The following is a 17,718-nucleotide window of genomic DNA, read 5'->3' as shown; positions in this document are numbered from 1 at the left end:
TAGACTACAATGTGCTGTCCCTTTTTCCCAGTGCAGTGGCAATAGGATTACTTCAAGCACAACACGAGTCGTGGGGCCCCTGCTGATTCAGGACTTCTCTCTCACCAGGGCCATCTTTCCAGCCAGCAGCAACTCCGTCTCACTGCGCAGTGCCCTGATGCTGTTCACCATTTCCAGGACAAAGTTGCAGTTCAGCCCCTGAGGGGAACCAAAACACAAACACGTGAAAGGCCCAAGGCCCACGGAATCCAAGCAGGAGGGAGACTGAAAAGACCGCACTACCTCGGGGGCTCGGGGTTTGCCATACACTCGGTCCATGGACTTGGAGCTGGCGTTGACGGCGTGAGCAAGCTCCTGCTCCATGTCTTGATAGGACTGGGCTATTTCCCGGATACTGGCGAGAAGGAGAAACACAGGCCTTCATCAGACCAAACAACAGGGCAGGCTTTCCACACTGCCTCAAGATGAAAGCTGGGTACCACCACAGGGAACAGAGGCTGGCACAGCTTCGCCTGCAAACCATTTCCTGACTGATTGCCAACAGAGGAGGTCTCAAATGAATGCAAGCTTGACACCCAGATCCACTTTTTTCCCTAGGAACTCTAATAGGAAGGCGAATGCACAAAATGAGATTACAACTCATAGGGTGTCAAGCTGGCAAGTGGCCCTGGTCACAGGCCCACCGTGTAGAGAGCCTGCATACATGCACATGGCTGCAAAGGCCCCTATATGTATCCCCGAAGACCCTAAGTGGGGCTGAGGGAGCTGCCCTCTGCAGGACACAGGCTGGTCTAACACATGGCTCTGAGTTAGCACAGGGGCAGCAGCCCCTCGTCTGAAGGAATGTCCTGGTGGGAAGACAGATGGACATGAACATAAAGATGCAAGAATGTGGTATCTGTCAAGAAAAACCCTGCGTGGTGAGCTGACAGCAAAGTAAGGAGAGTTCCTGGACTGGGGACAGAAGAAGAGCACAGGTCAGGGGACTGTGGGGCCCTGTGGCACAGGGGGTAGCTGCCAATGGTGTTCACAAGGCCTCTCCTGACAGACCTCAGGGCAGCCACAGGCTCTGAAGGGTACAATACCAGAGACAGCAGGGTGCCAGAAGGCTACTGTGTGGCAAGGAACTGGAGAAATATTTAAGAAGCAAAGTAATCGAGACCAGTCACTGATCTGGGCCCCAGATGGGGGCCTGGGTGGGCAGGGGTGGTGCACGCTGCCCGAGATGTAGAAGCGTGACATGTGCTGGGGGAGTGGGGACTGTGGAGCTGTTTGGACACACTGAGGTAGAAATGGCTCCAGGACACTGCAGGGTAACTGATGCCTGGGAAGAGGGATCCAAGCTTGAGGCACCCCTGGGAACTTGAGCCACACACAGGAAGGCAGACAGGGCTCGGGGTGGGGGGACAACACAGAGTGCGAGGCCCAGGACCTGAGGGACTCCGGAGCTGGAAGAGGGTGCAGAAGAGAAGGGAGCCCGGAAGCAGCAAGAAAGGAACGCAGAGGGAGAGCCAGGCGGCGAGGGGCCTCAGCGAGGCGCACGTTTTTACATAGGAAGCGTAAGTCCAGTGGAAAGCAGTCAGACAAAGGCTAAAGAGGATCCCTAGTCCCCAGGCTGCTCCCAGCCTGGCTGGAGGGTGTGTGGCAGCAGAGGCTGACTACGGATGGGCGGGGATGAAGAGAGATCACCGTGGTTCCAGGAGCCATTTCTCAAAGGCTGGGTGAGAGAAGGACATGCTGCATGCTGTAGTCTTTTTTTTTTCTTTTCTTTAATAAATATAATAGCAGAGGGCAAACCTTCTCTAGGATCAAATGAAGGCAAAATGAAGGAGACTGTAAGTAGACTATTCTTAAGAATCAGGACAGAGTTTAAAATCTGAGCCGGCTCTGGGAATACCTGTGGGTTTTAAGTTGTCACCTGTGTAAATTACAAGCAGTCTCTAAAAGAAGATCAATGGAAATATAGCAAACTCGAAGCAGGCAGGAAACCAGGCCTGGCCCTCCCACAACGGCTACACCCAGCCTATAAAACCAGGGAGGAGAAATACCATCGATGACCACAGGGTCCTGAGCTCTCCCGAGGCCCAGGTATTGCAGCCAGAAGGAGGTAAGGTCACACCTGAGAATGAGGGCTCCTGCCGCCTGCCCAAATGCAGTCATCTGGGTGGACTCTTCCTCGGACAGGATCTCCGGGTGCAGAGAGAAAGACGGAGGGCGAGGCAGTTCACATTTCTGCTTGTCCTCCCAGGACTTAAGGGTATTTTCAAATGCCTAGGACAAGCAGAACTCAGGATTGCACCATTTGCTGCTGATCTCTCCCAAGAGCAACTGTGCAGCTAACAACAACAAGTACTAGTGGAATATCGGTGAAATAACAGCTAGGAAAGAGACAGACATCTATTTTTTTTTCCCCCACAGTGCACATGTGTGGGCAACAGGTGTCTGGAAATTACTACCCTATTAACTTACTCTTTGTATCTCAAAAAAATCCTAGAACAAACATTAAAAATCTGGGGTCTTCTTTTAAAGAGTGCAGAATAGCATATCATTATGATATGAACAAGTGCTTTACTTTTCCCCAATGTGACTCCAGGATGGTCTACAAAGCGAGCTGCATGGCAGCTGAGGGCACAGGCTCCAGGTCCAGCCCAGGTGGCCTACACGGCACAGCCCTCCCAGGGCATCAGGGCAGCTTTGCTCCCCAGCCCTGCTATGCAACCCTTTGGCCTGAGGGCCACAGGGACAGCCAGCACTGGGGCGGCCTTGGGAAAGTTAGTGGCCTCCAGCGCCTGTTTCCCTCACATATAAACGTGGAACACCATAATGTCCACTCTGCAAGGTTATACCCAATGGCCCCTCCTGCCTATTTAAACACAGTGGCCCTGAGAGATAAGGTGGCTTGCTCAGAAACAACAGGGAATGGTAGAGCTCAAGCCTTAAGAATCTGAGTTCATTTCTCAACACAACAGAGTACACTGCAGGGAAACCAAAGTTACCAAAAAGAAGGCTCTGCAAAGTCATGTAGAAGACAAGATGTGGAACCCTATTCCTGGGATGTTAAAAATGTAAACTATCTACTATTCTACACCCAAAATCTCTTTTAAGAAACCTTAATGCAAGGGACATGCATTCCCTAAAACACAGAGGTAAAAGTGGGCAGAGGACAGGCAGCTGGTCTGAGACTTGAGCTGGCAACTTCCGCAGCCCTTCCTACCCTGTCTCTGGTCAGCGTCTGGGCCCGGTTCTTGTGGATGATCCGAATGTACCCCGGGGGCTGGATCCAGGCCTCGCCGTCCACCTGCACAGGCACGCCCTCATCCCCCAGGATGGAGATCTTCACAGCACGGCACTGAGGAGACATGGCGACCTGGGCCATGGCAACAAGCCAGACAACCCCCAGCCCTTGCTCCCTGCATGTTGGCTCTGGAGGCGCAGGTCCCCTCCTCACGGGACCCGAAAGGTGCCGTGTACACCAGGGGCTTGGCTCGGGGCTGCTATGCACTCCAGAGCCCACAGGGCCCTCGGAAGGGCCTGGCTGTCTGGGGCCCAGCCTCCTGTACCCCAAGATGCCACTGTCTGTGCAAGCCCTCTCCCCTCATTTTTTCACCATCTACCTGAAGCCAGTGCATGTGAAGGGGGTATTTAGACATGTATTCACGTATATACACGTCTGTGTGTGGTGTGTGTGTGTGGATATGTGTTATGCTTACTATGTCAGTGTTTTGTATGGAAATGTCTATGCTGTAGGTATTACGTATGTGTGTATACCATGTATACATATATGTACATGTACATGTCTGTGTTGTGTTCTGTATACAGGTGTCATGTATATATGTGTATTGAGTATTCTGTATATACCACATATGCTTGTATGTATGTGTGTGTGTGTGTCAATATTAGAGGCACACAGGAGGGGGCAGACCTCCTGCCCTGCCTCCTGCCTCCCCTCGTGGGGCCACACTGTTCTCTGCCCCCAACATACCCCATCTCATTCCCAAACTCAGTCTACTCTTTCTTAAAGTGCAGAAAACAGAGGCAGAGCTCAGCCCTGAAAATGTTTCCTTCCCCTCCTGCAACAGCAGGAGTTCAGGTAGGATATGATTCTCATCCACAGAGAAAGTTAATACAGGGGGGACTCCAGTGAGTCCCAATTTTGACAGTGTTTTTTTAAATTCTCTCTTCACCCTATTTCACACCAGGGGAGAAAGGACGCTGGACCAGGAGGCAGAGCCTGGGGGCCGGGCTGGAGCCTAAGGTGGAGGCTGCCGTGGGGTTTTGGGAAGCACCATCAGTGGAGCACAAAGGGTGGGTGTTCTGCCAGGGCCTGCCTCTCCAGATGTGAGGGAGCCCCCTGCCTGGCGTGTGGCAGGAGGCAATCCCTTCTCCCCCAAGCCCAGGACGCTACCTGGGCGATTCGGTGATGCTGCAGCTTGATCACACGAGAAACAGCCATCTGCATGCTGCCGAACACGGCGACCACCTCTAAGATCTTATCGTCGAACGACGGGGCCGCAAACGTCTGAAAGGCAGGCATCTGAGCTGTCCTCGGCTGGGCACTCCACAGAGAACACTGCATCCCTGCTCTTATCTCTTCCCACCCTCTGGGCGCTGGTCTTCCACTTCAGCCATTTCATTTGTGGGAGACAGGCAGGCGTACTATACGATGGCGATGCATCCTAACTGACACGAAAGTGGCAGGGCCAGTACTCTACGGCAGTGGTTTATATTGCAGATCCTGGAACCAACTCCCTAGGACCAAATCCCAGATCTGCCCCCCTACTAGCTGTGTGACCTTGGGCAAGTCACTTCATTTTCTCAACCTTGGCTTCCTCATCTGTAAAACGGAGCTAATATTGGTACATTCTACAAGGGCCCATTATGAGGATCGGGTGAGTGAACACATGCAGAGTGCTCAGAACAGACTGAGTGTGCAATAAGTATTTACTACTTTTCTCAGCTTTCCTGTACAAAGGAAACCATTCCCCTGGATAAAACCTGGCCACGCCTTCCCACGGTTCTTAGCACAAACTCCAAATGTTAACTTGTTTTACAAAGTTTGGGGGCCCCTCCCCGTGGAAGCCTTCCCTGGTCCCCAAAGAGTGGCTGGACCCAGCTCCCACATAAGGCTTCTATGCCTCCCCAGTCTCATCTGTCCCGTCAGCATCCCCCTCTGAACAGTGAGTTCACTGGTGGGGCCCCCTGACCGTGCTGTCCCCACCATACCCTCCTCCCAGAACAGGTGGTGTCCGACTCACACAGGTCGGGCCCAGCAGCTCCATGAGGAGCACGCCTCACAGCTCCATGGCTGCTCCTTCCCTCCCTCAGCCAGGCCCCTCCCATCCAAGCACCCCCATACATACATCATCTTCCTTGGTGCCCCCCCAGAAGTTGGTTCCTCCGGCATAGCTGGGAATGTTGAGGACTGCAATTCCCTGAAGACTGGGGAGCGGGATTGGGCGCCCATCACACTGAGGAGTAGAGACGCAGGAGAGGAAAGGAGAAAGAAATGCATCGACCGCATCCTCCATCAGCAGCATCAGCACATGGGGGTACATGCCCAAGGCTGGGGAGGCCACAGCAGTTGGGGCTCTCAACCACCCAAGGGCCCAACGGGGGCCCAAGGGAGTCCATGCTCACCCCAGGAGAGCCCCGGGCCCTAGGCTAAGGGACGTGAGGCGGGAGCAGTTTGCAGGGCAGGGTGTGGCTCTTCCCACTCACCTCCAGCAAGACCTTTTGCTCCAGATTCTTGTAGGTTCTGTGCAGCAGCTCTTTGGTTCCAAGAACCCCATACCACATCATATTTTTGGTTCTACTCCTAGAAATGAAAACTAAGAATTGATATGCTGTGTGGCTTCCTTCAAGCAGGTCTTCACTGCTGTAGAGCCTGGGAATGGCAGCTCATCATAAATCATCAGACAACCATTATTTATAGCAATAACACTTTAAAATAAGGAGAAACACATCCTTATTTACACAGCAATGCAGAGAGAGAGAGATTTACCAACAGGGAATTGTGCCAAAATCTTACCAAGAAAGTAACCATACCCTGAAAAGCAAATAAAGACATTACAGAGCCCCACAAATAACTGATTTTTTTCCTGGCTATAAAATAAAGCTTTCCACAGAAAATCTGGGAAATACAAAACAGCACAGAGGCAATAAAGTTCGTAATCCTGACACCTATGTGCTGGCCACACATCCCCTGCGGAATGCCTCGGTGCAGGTCCTCAGCCTGCCTGGGGTATGTGCTTTGCCGTGGAGCTGCTGCCGTACCTCCAGGACACGCCTTAGTCGCATCCCCCTGTACTGTGAACTGTCCTGTGTCACTGCACATTCTTCACTTACAGGAATTTGCACAGCTGGACATTTCCATGCCATAAATTTATTGAATTTGCCCCCATTGGTGGGGTCCCAGTTGTTTCCACTCGAGTTCTTATAACTTACACAGCAGTGAGTCTCTCTGTAGACATCTCCTTTACAAATGTGTCCGATTACATTCGGATGCAATCTTAGAAATGGAATTTATCAGTAAACCCTTTCAAAACTGTTGATACAGACTCAAGAAGGTGATACCAGGGTTCAAAGGTTCTAAAACCATATTATTTATGCCTCTAGTCCTCATGCATCTATTTCACCCTTACACCATACGCATTTCAATACCTTTCCCAGTTAGTTTTGGATTGGCAGGGGCATTTTTAAAAGATTGGAATCCCCACCGTGTGCTTGTAACAGAGGCGTCCTTCTGAGATATACTCATTTCCCCCCTCAGAAGGACCCCAAAGTTCAAAAGCTTTCTGCGTTCTTCTACTTGATCTTTCATTTTCCTAGAAATTGCCAACCACACAGAACCTCAGTAATCCCTAAGATCGCCGCCCTCTAAGAGAGGGGGTACCAGGCCAGGGCAGGAGCCACACAGCGCTCATGTGCCTCGTCCACTTAGGCCCACCACCCCTACCAGGTGGAATCAAATGGCATCCCTTAACCCGCTGGCTCCAGGAATTCCTTTACTATCTGAGAAGACAGACAAAGAGGATGCAAAGGCTAAGTTTTTATACAAGTCTGTCACCTACCTGCATTTCTCTGGATGCTCATCACGCTTGTTATTAAAATCCAGGGATATCTTTGCATCCAAGCCAATGCCAAAATAATTGTTCATGACACACTTCTCGGTGTAATACTCTCTGCAAAGGTGAGTTTTAAATCAACTACAGACAACCCTACTTGCAGTTTTATTTCATAGCCTCCCAGCCCGAACACGCAAAGGGTACAATTCGATGGCTTTTAGTATATTCAGAATCATGCAAGCATCACCACAATCAATTTAAGAACATTTAATCTCCCCAAAAGGAAGGCCAGTCACACCCCCTCCCCCATCCATTCCAGCCCCAGGCAAGAATTAATCTCCTTCCTGCCTCTTCAGATCTGTACAGATTCCATAAACAGAATCATACGATATTCATTCATGACTGGCTTCTTCCACTTAGTATAACCCATGTTGCCATATGCATTCCTTTTCATGGCCAAATAATATTCCATAGTATCCTGTGGGACCTCATCCTGCGACCATCCGTCAACGGTGGACTTGGGTATTTCTGCTCGTGGGTTATTACATATAATGTTGGAAATGTTCACGTCCGAGTGTGACTGTGAATGTATATTTTCAATTCTGCTGGGTATATGCTTTCCTGAGAGGGGATATGATGACTTCCAGGGCATATCTACATTTAACCCTGTGAAGATTGCCAGGCTGTTCTCCAAAGTCTGCAACTTTACATTCCCATCAGCAGTGTCAAAACTGATGCCGTCTTTATGGCATGTAAACTCATGTGCATTTGAACTCCTCACCTCAAAATATTTCTCAAGCATCCACAGGCCCAATCAAAGCCATCTTCAAAGTAAAAGGAAGGCGACTTGAGAGTGCCCAGCCCAGCCCAGCCCCTTGGCAACAAAATGTCCCTTTCCTAGCATCCACTGCTAAGTCTCAGCTCATCCCATGTTGGGCCTGGCCATGGCTAGGCCTGCTGCTCCCCGTCCTTACAGGAAGCCCTGCTCAGGCAGCCGCCACCACCACCACCACAGCTCAGCCTTGTCCAAGCCCCAGGAGGTGCCAACTCAGGCTCAAGAACCTGGCTCTCCTCCAGGATGGGTGAGAAGGGAAGAGTCCCTTTCCCTCCACCCAGAGGCTAGCAGCAAGATGGAAAGTGGGCTTTTGATGTTCTCAGCAGAAGTTTCCAAGAAAATCACAAGTGGTAGCTAGGCTCAGGAGCACTGGTTGGACCAAAATTCTGAGGTTTTTATAGGCTGATCTGAAAACAAACTGCCATGTATAAGTATTTTTATGATACATCTACTCCAAGTACCGTGCAGCTGAGCAAGAGCAAAACTCTGAGACAGAACTGTTTTCTATGCTGATGACCACATGACTGGCCAGTATTTATAAGTTCTGGGGAATAAAAGGAATCCAACCAGAAAACCAGGGCCCAAGGACAAGGGAAGGAATGTGAAGAGACTTGGCACAGGAGCCTGGAGACAGGAGGGGAAGTGGGAGCCAGACAGCCTCTAGGAGGCCAGCCTTAGAGCAGAATGACAGTCACCAAGGAAGCCCTGAGGCCCACAAGCCTGGCACACCATCCAGGTGGAAAGCAGAAGGGCCACAGCTTTTGTTTCACAGGTGAAGGCAAAGTCACAGCCTGCCACAGGAGGAGAAAGGGAAAAGAGATGGACAGCCTCAGCCACCAGATGTAGAACTTCAGTGATCTCAGGTGAAGGACAAAACTAAAATACCTAGTTCAGAAAGGCTATGGGTCAAGCTGTGTCCCCCAAACAGATATGACCATGGGATTGAGAAAGCCTTCTTCCCCTTGGGGGAACAGTGAGAAAGGGGGAAAATTCAACTTCCCCATTCGGAGAACTCCTGATATTCTCACAAGCAGTGGGGACAATCAAATCAATAGGCTGAGCCCTCAATCTTGGGGTTTACTCATATGAAACTTATCTCTGCAAAGGATAGGCTAAGCCTACTTAAAATCAGGCCTAAGAGTCACCCCCAGAGAACCTCTTTTGTTGCTCAGATGTGGCCTCTCTCTCTTTCAGCCAACACGGTAAGTAAACTCACCACCCACCCCTCTCTATGTGGGACATGACTCCCAGGGTGTAAACCTCCCTGGCAATGTGGGACAGAAATCCTAGAATGAGCTGGACCCAGCATCAAGGGACTGAGAAAATCTTCTCAACTGAAAGGAGGGAGACGTGAGACAAAATAAAGTGTCAGTGGCTGAGAGATTTCAGACAGAGTGGAGAGGTTATCCTGGAGGTTATTCTTATGCATTACATAGATAGCCTCTTTTTAGTTTAAGGTGTATTAGGCTAGAAGGAAGTGCCTGAAACTGTAGAGCTGTGTTCCAGCTGGGTTTCTTGAAGATGACTGTATAATGATATACTTTCGTAATGTGACTTAGTGATTGTGAAAACCTTGTGTCTGATGCTCCTTTTGTCTACGTATGGACAAAAGAGTAACACATATGGATTAAAAATAAATAATAGGGGGAACAAATGCTAAAATTAAAAAACAATATACATTGGGTAGATGGAAATACTGGTGGTCAATGAGAGGGAGTGGTGAGGGGTATGAGTAGGTGTGAGTTTTTTCTTTTTTCTTTTTATTTATTTTTCTGGAGTGATGCAAATGTTCTAAAAAATGATCATGGTGATGAATATACAACTATGTGATGATATTGTGAGCCACTGATTGTAGACCATGTATGGGATGTTTGTATGTTAAGAATGTATGTGCTTGTATGTTATTTTATCAATAAAAATTTAAAAAAAAAAACAACTTTCCAACCAGAAACCATGATTCCATGGCACTGACAGCGGACAGCAGACATCTTGGGAAAGCAACAAGGAAGACAGCCACCTTAGGAAAGAGGGGAGAAGGAAGGTTGCCTAGAAAGAGGGACTGACGTGGCCAGAGATGAGGTGATAGTAGTATGAGGCTAGTTTCCAACATGAGATTCTTAACCCACTGAAAACCTCAGAATGTCACATACAATATATTCAGGGAAACTACTCTGTGACCCGAGTGAGACATGGGAATGGGCCAGAAATCTCTGTCCTGTTTACCTCCTCTCTAGAACAAACTTGTGGTTGGAAAGTTTTCAACCATGTTCCTCATCAGCTAACACCGAATGAAACCGGTTTCCCATACTCCAGCATTCTTTAATGACTACGCATTGGGCTTCTCTCATACTCACAGGTTTTCTGGTTCCGAGTTAAAGGGATCAGCATTAATCAATAAGCGACTAATGACTGAGCCCCCTGGCAAGGACCCCGACATCCCAGCCCGGACATCTGGAAGGGAGATAAAAAGGACTGACATGAAACAATGGATATGTATTCTTCAGAACATTAATATTATAAGGAAACATTTCTGAAATGATGCATAAACATGTCCAAATATTACAGATGAATATACTCAGGTCAAAAACTATCTTCATCAAGAAATGATCATGGCAGTGAATATGTAACTATATGATGGATATTGCAAGTCACTGATTATATACTAAAAATGGAATGTTCGTTTGTTAAGAATGTTCGTATTCGTATTTAAAACCTATCATATTTATTGAATAAAAATAGACATATTGGGCAGTAGACACTGAAACCTATAAGACACTTAAAATGGCTTATGCAGGTGGTGGCTCCCCCAAAATTTGAGGTGTTCCACCAAAACAATCCTTTTACACAAAACATCTTGGGGCCCAGTCCCACAGCTCCACAAGACGATACCCATGAGAAACAAGGGAGCAGTAAAGACACTCCAGGTGAGCAGACCCTCAAGCAAGCTTCACCAAGTTAAAACTTTAAATCATGAATCTCACAGACAGACCCTGCTCTGGGACATTTCACTGAGCTGTTCTTTCCAGTAAGATTTTCATCACTGATTAGATGAACCAAATAATTCTCATGGGCTTTCTTTCCTAAAGGCTTCTGGCATTTCGTTTCTATTCAGTTGAGATCCCACCTAGAAATTGCCAAGTCACCTATAGGAGAGTGGCGGTGGGGTATGTGCTAGGCCCGGCCTGGGTGGAGGTCTCGGAACTCTACATGAAGCTTTCTAAGCTCCTACCAAGAGGCCTTGAGACGTAGGGAATTTTACCAGCAATTTAAACCCCCTGTACCCTTCCTGCATTTTGAAGAACACAATGTACTGTCACAATTCCCCCTAAGGGAAGAGGCAAAAGGAGGAGTCTCAACAAAATAAAAGCCAGAGACAGGAAAGGGGACTCAGCCCAACTCTGCTGATGCCTAGTTCCACTTCTACTGCTAACATGCAAGAAATAATAGGATTATTCACCGGTTTCCTAGTAGTCTGTCCCCTCCTCCACTTCTTCTCATTCAGGATAACTCCTACTTACTCCTCAAAACCCAACTCATATATCACCTGCTCAGCGAGGAACTTCTTTGGGTTCCATCTGCCCTTTTGTAAATAAGGGCACTTATCACACAGTGATATAATTTTTTAAAGTACATCTCTCTTCCCCAAAGACAGAGAGACCCTATCTTACTCATTCTGACAGATCCCATGCATGGCAAAGACACTGGGTACAGCAGCTGCTGGGTGGAGGCTAGAGACCTTACTGGATCCCTCTCTCTCTCCAGTTCAGCTCTCTGGGCTCCTGCCACAGGCTCACACAGCTTCAGGCTACTGGGATGGTGCTGTCAACTTTGGCCCACCTGGCGGGTGAAGAGCAACACTCACTTGGGTACAGAATCTTTGTGTTCAGTGCTGGCAGGTTGTCCCGGTTTCCCGATGGGGGAGGAAGAGAAGCAGAACTGCCCAGCAACAAATTTCCTTTGCTTATTAGCTTTTCACATGGGGATTTGGACACTAAAAACAAAAGAAAACCTTAAGATGTCCAAAATAGAACAGTACTGAAATATTGGGGGGTGGGGGCAAGTTCATTAGAGCAATGGCAGGTGGAGGGCCAGGGAGCAGAGAAAGGTTTATGCCCGCAGTCAGCCCTCTAGGGAAGACACAGGAAAAAAGGGGGTGGCCCAGAGTGGGGGGAGGAAAGGGAAAGGAGGCCCACATGGTAAGCCAAGGGTTCAGAGTTTATCTTGAGGTGACATAGAGCCACTAGGGTGTCCAGCAGGGGCCAAGGCATGTCGAGTGCACTAATGACAGTGCTGATGGGGGCACTGCAACTAGGTGGAGCATGGGGAATACGGTAGGGAAGTGTGAAGCTCTGGGTCCACATGCAAGGTAGTCACATTCTGAGCAGTGATGAACGTGGAGTCAACTCTTACAGTGGTTCCTCCTAGGAGCCTGTTCAGGCTACAAGGAGGGGTCAGTAATAGCAGCCTGTGACTGGGGGACTGTTCCAGGAGGGGTAAGGGTCCCTTCCTGGCCCCCTCTGAGCAGTTCTGTGGATGCCCAAGGAGGTCTAAAGAAAGTACACGAGGACAGAACCCCACAAGCACTCCTCGGCAACAAGGGGTTGCCCCCCCTACTCTCGGGAGCTTTCACCAGACAAACCATACACCCCTCAAGCACACACAGAAAACAGACCATGGGCTTGTGAATTTTTATACCATAAAGTGGCCAAAACAATTATGAGAAAGCCCTGAAACTTCTAAAGGACATCTTCCTACATATCACAAAACTGAACTTCCAAACTCCAGCTTGAGGGTGGAGTTGCCGCCAACGTCAGTACCTCTGTGGGGGCCCCTGCCTCTGGGAAGGCCACAGTTCTCGCTGTGGGACGGCAGAGGACACACTCTCTCCTCTGTCTTCAGGTCCTTCTTTTCCTCTGGCGCAGAGAGACCTAAGACGAAACCTTCCTGGTCCTGGGTCTGGGCATTCTGCTCATCGACAGCTAGGCAAGGAAAGACAATTGCCACTGAGACTGGGTGCTAAAGCCACAAATAAGGCTCGGCTGGACAGAGTTCATGTGGATGATGGACTTCCCTCTCCTTCTTACAGCTTGCTTTTCCTTCCCAGGCCCTCTCTACTGGAGCCTGGATCCCCAAGCTCAAGCTAATGACCCCTCCCCAGTCCCAGCACTCTGTGTGACTATACTTCAGTGTTTGTGACAGGCTGAGGTGGAGAAAACAGGCCAGAGAGGTGAGACGGCGTGCAGCGAGGAGCCAGGGCTGCAGAGGGGCCCTGAGGGCAGGGCCGGGAGGCCAGTGCTGAGCCTGCGGCAGGCGGAGAAGCAGGTGTGGCCCCACCAGTGGAGGCAGGAGGACACGAGTCTCGGGGAGGACAGAGCTCATGGCCTCACTGACATCACCAAAGTCAGAAGCAGGTTGGTCAGCTCAGAATGAAAAAGGTGAGAGCTGGGTACAGGATTGGCAGCAAGTAGAAAGGTATAAAGTGGTTTCTGAGGGTAATGAGGGAAAACGGAGCGAGGACAAGTCAAGACTTCCTAAGTAGGGATCTTGGGGTCCAAGAGAGGTTGGAGACAACAAAATTCACCAGGCAAGCTTGTGTTTCGCTACTCTTTTAAAGATTTACTAAACCAAGCCCAGAAAAAAAGGAGTAACCAACTGGAGGAGTCTTTAATTCTATGGTTCTATCTTTTCCCAAACTGATCCCAGAGCCAGCAAGGGCAGTCCAGATGTTGGGCCACTGAACCTCTCTGGCCAGTATAGCCAGCCCTGCTCTGGACAAGCACATCAGGTTCTCCCACTCCTTCACTGACAGCCTCTAGGTCCTCCCTGCCTCTGACCCCTCAATGCAGATGTCCCCTGTCTAATTTTTCCTTCTGTTCCTCACGTTGGTGACCTCACCCCTACCTCTGGCAGAGGAGCCCTAAAGCTCAAGTCCACCCATCTCCTGAGCTCCAGGCCCTCCCCTCAGATATCTAAGTCAGTTCCAACCATGAGGACCCATCAGGACCTCAATTCCAAGTGTCCAGGCTCTCTCTAAAAGATTCCTATATTAGTTCTGCCCCCACCTCTAACCTGAGAAGGCCAAGCCACACAGCTCACTGCTCCCTGAGCCACCCCAACTGGGTTCTGTCCATAATCTTGACGGGTTTCCCAGAGAGCCATCCCCTGGTCAGAGGTTAGCTTCTCCAACAGGCCCTGGGATGGTTGGTCCAATAGCACTTCTGGCCACCTTAACCCATAAGGTCAAGAATCTGGCAACCCTGTCAGTTCTGCCTTCTACTTTTCCTGGGGTCCCCAACTGCTCCCTCTTCACAGGGTTAAAGAAAGGACATGGGGAGCACAGAGAAACATTTTCCAGGTTGCCAAGCAGTATCTTGGACCAGGAGGTGCTGCCAGGAGCATGGGTGGCTGAGAGGTCAAAAGACCAGGCTGGGATTGACTCAGGACCATCAGGCTACAGCCTAATAGTGGATATGGCTTTATCTAGTACTATGCGCCAGAAAAACAGAGAGCGCCCAGTGTCTGCCTGAAGGAAGCTACCTCACCAACAGGAATACAACTACCTTTCTCTGTATGTTCAATGATCTGACGAATCGCTTTCTTCAGGCTGTTGGCCCTGAGCATGAGCTGTTCCCGAGGCCGGAAGATCTGTGGCCGGGCTGGGCAGGCTGGTCCCACTGGGCGGTCCCCAGTGGAGCCACAGATGTTGCCAGGCCCATCCCCATCTTCTACCTCCTCGGCAATGGTCGGAGGTGGATTTGGCAACGAAGATGCAGCCTGGGACTCATCGTCTAAGGTCCGGAGAAGAGAGTCCAGCTTCTCCTTCAGGACAGAGCACTAAATGGGGGAGCAAAAGAAAATGAAGCACACAACTCTCCACATCTCACCCACCCATCCAGGCCCCGGGCAACTGACTTTCTTGGCCATGACTTCTGATTCTTCCGAGCTCTCAGTGGTTTTCTCATAGGCCTTCCCGACTCGAGCCACGAAGTCCTTCACAGTTTCACAAAGCACTCTTTGAAAAGAAAAACAGAAAGCCGCTTCTAGAAAGACAGCTGTAGGTTATGTCCCCATGGCCTCCCCTCATGGCTGGCCAGGCACTCACTTGGCTGACGAGATCACCACTGAATGCTGGTCAGAGGTCAGGATTTTAGAGAGATGTGCTGCGACCGAGTCTTCATAGAAGAGGATCTGCTGCACCTGCAGATGCCCCAGACAGGACGGTGGGGGCCCTGAGCCTCTGTGAGTGAAAGCTCTGGGATACTGAGCCATGACTTCCCCATCTGCTTCCCTCATAGGACAGGCCTAGAACGAGAACTCTTCTCCAATACACACTGGCCTATACAGCCAAAACCTCAACTCACTTCAAAGGCTAATCTGAGATTTGCCAGGGCAATGGTAAAGATTTCAAAAGTGTCACCAATCTAAGGGCTGTGGGCAAGACATGGGAAGGACAGATTTAAAAAAAGAAGAAGAAAAAAAAGAACACACTAACAAAACTCGACCAACAGCTCGTGCTCCTTTAGTCTGAGACACAACAAACACTTCCAAAGGGGAACTGTGTGTCACATTACTCTGACTCCTCACAGTAACCAGGACAGCATGCAGGACTCCTCTTTTACAACAGGTAAGTAACTGTCAAATTTCCTATTGCACCATAACCCTACCCCTTCTGCCTTGACGTAAACTGGTTCCCTGCATCACTCCTGCCAGCTGGTTGAAATGGGAGCTTGGGTCTGGGCAGAGCTGTACTGCAGGCCATAGTGTGTGCTGCCCATACCTCTCCTGGACCCTGCCCCCCTTGCCTGGGAGATGCCCTGGGAAGAACAATCTTATGCTCTCAGCAGCCAGCTCTCCCGGGAACTACGAGCATGACTTGGGACATCAACTACAAGACTAAGGCAAAATTCAGCAGTTGAACTCACTGCCCTCCCCTCCTACATGGGACATGACTCCCAGGGGTATAAATTTCCCCAACAACGTGGGACAGAAATCCCGGGATGAGCTGGGACCTGACATCAAGGGACTGAGGAAGCCTTCTTGACCAAAAGAGGGAAGAGGGAAATGAGACAAAATAAAGTGTCAGTGGCTGAGAGATTTCAAACAGAGTCAAGAGGTTATCCTGCAGGTTATTCTTATGCATTATACAGACATCCCTTTTTAGTTTATGGTACATTGGAGTGGGTGGAGGGAAGTACCTGAAACTGTTGAGCTGATTCCAGTAGCCTTGTTCTTGAAGATGATTGTATAAAGATATAATTTTTATAGTGTGACTGTGTGATTGTGAAAACATTGTGCGTGATGCTCCTTTCATCCAGGGTATGGGCAGATGAGTAAAAAGATAGGGATTTAAAAATAAATAAATAACAGGGGGGACAAAGGGTAAAGTTAATTGGGTAGATGGAAACACTAGTGGTCAATGAGAGGGAGGGGTAAAGGGTATGGCATGTATGGGTTTTCTTCTTTTTTTCTGGAATCATGCAAATGTTCTAAAAAAATGATTATGGTGATGACTACACAACTACATAATGATATTGGGAGTCACTGATTGTACACCATGTATGGAATGTATGTGTGTAAAGATTTCTCAATAAAAATATTTAAAAAAAAGAAAAGACTAAGGCAAAGCCAATACCTTGAGAAACTTATAATCAGTACCTGACTCACAAAAACAGAAATCATCAAACATAAAGTTCAACTGCAATACTGCAATACACTAACTGAAAGGGCAACTGGCACTGGGGGAGAGAGGGTAGTGGGGAGCTGAGTACGTTGCACAGCAGAGAGGACTTGAGCTGGGGCTCAGGCGAGGGTGGGGACCATGGCAGGCACAGGGGGTGGCAGGCAGTCCACACACAGGCAGCAGCCGCCAACAGGGGCAGGGGTCACCAAGCAGGGGGTGGTAAGTGCCGAGGGGCAGGCAGTAAGTGACAGGGAAAAAGCTACCACGAAAGACCCCAGATCCCGGCAATGACTCCAGGGTCTTCCCAGGCCAATCCTACCAGGAGACCACTTCTAACAGTGACTCAGAGGTAGTGAGAATCCACTTGGCCTGAGGTAGATCTGAGGCCCCATGCCAGGGAGGTCAGAAAAGGTGTGGGAAAGACAGGGCAATTCACTAAGGAGGGCAACGCAATGAAGGCACAACCTCATAAGATGAAGAGTGAGCTCTTGAGGGGCGTGGGGCTCCCTACCTCAGAGTCTTCGCTGAAGTCCTCGGTGACCGTTGAAGAGGAAGCCGGCCGGGGGAGTTTGCTCTCATAGGCCATGATGCTCCACCTGCATACACAGAGTCCTCTTAGCAGGTCAGTCCCAGCCTGGATGTCTGGCATGTGGGTGGTTGCAAGTGGCCAGACCCTGCACCTCTCCTCTCTGTGGTCTGAGAAGTCGATCTTAGAACCATTTCTAACTATTTTTAACCCCATTACTTTTGCTCCATGCCCCTAAAGACATTACTCACTTGACCCCTCCCTTAGCTGAGGACAAGTGTGTCTCTTTCCAACCAGAGCACAGCAACTTGGCTGGAGGAGCTGGAATCTATCCTGTCATCAGCCGCCCTGAAGATAATATGATGCTGCTTCTAGGAGAAATGGGTTTACCCTTCTTTAGAAAGCTACAAATTCCTCTATGAGATTTCACTTCCTTAAAAAGAGAAGGCCTGGTACAGAGCCCCCTCTGCATGCTGGCTCTGTCCAGAGTCTCCATAGCAGACCCTGGAGGACTGGGGTTTCTGACTCAGCCTCGATGAGCTCCCTGAGCACCCTTGGCTTCTCCACCCTCTGCCCACCCCTCCTTTCCCTGCCCCCGCCCCGGCCCCTATGA

The 17,718-nt window shown here is 49.6% G+C and overlaps 2 protein-coding genes across 7 annotated transcripts in view; one reads left to right on the top strand and one right to left on the bottom strand.

The window, feature by feature from the left end:
- USP40 (ubiquitin specific peptidase 40) overlaps positions 1-4,235 on the top strand; it is a 163,478-nt gene extending 159,243 nt beyond the window's left edge. The window contains exon 34 of the transcript XR_013173121.1: positions 4,200-4,235. The gene's annotated coding sequence lies outside the window, so the exon portion shown is untranslated. The remainder of the gene's footprint in view (positions 1-4,199) is intronic.
- DGKD (diacylglycerol kinase delta) overlaps positions 1-17,718 on the bottom strand; it is a 173,032-nt gene that overhangs the window by 10,699 nt on the left and 144,615 nt on the right. For all 6 annotated transcript variants that reach the window (XM_077155451.1, XM_077155452.1, XM_077155453.1 and 3 more), the window contains 15 exons: positions 17,091-17,175; positions 15,002-15,096; positions 14,812-14,911; positions 14,460-14,733; positions 12,717-12,878; positions 11,762-11,890; positions 10,254-10,350; positions 7,071-7,181; positions 5,719-5,815; positions 5,361-5,468; positions 4,406-4,519; positions 3,215-3,349; positions 2,120-2,271; positions 283-394; positions 106-198 (listed from right to left, as the gene is read on the bottom strand). In XM_077155451.1, the coding sequence (XP_077011566.1) occupies positions 106-198; positions 283-394; positions 2,120-2,271; positions 3,215-3,349; positions 4,406-4,519; positions 5,361-5,468; positions 5,719-5,815; positions 7,071-7,181; positions 10,254-10,350; positions 11,762-11,890; positions 12,717-12,878; positions 14,460-14,733; positions 14,812-14,911; positions 15,002-15,096; positions 17,091-17,175 (1,864 nt within the window). The remainder of the gene's footprint in view (positions 1-105; positions 199-282; positions 395-2,119; positions 2,272-3,214; positions 3,350-4,405; positions 4,520-5,360; positions 5,469-5,718; positions 5,816-7,070; positions 7,182-10,253; positions 10,351-11,761; positions 11,891-12,716; positions 12,879-14,459; positions 14,734-14,811; positions 14,912-15,001; positions 15,097-17,090; positions 17,176-17,718) is intronic.

The sequence above is a fragment of the Tamandua tetradactyla genome, chromosome 3 (genome assembly GCF_023851605.1).
Source record: "Tamandua tetradactyla isolate mTamTet1 chromosome 3, mTamTet1.pri, whole genome shotgun sequence".
Classification (NCBI taxonomy): Eukaryota; Metazoa; Chordata; class Mammalia; order Pilosa; family Myrmecophagidae; genus Tamandua; species Tamandua tetradactyla.
This window is presented reverse-complemented; position numbering and strand designations above follow the sequence as displayed.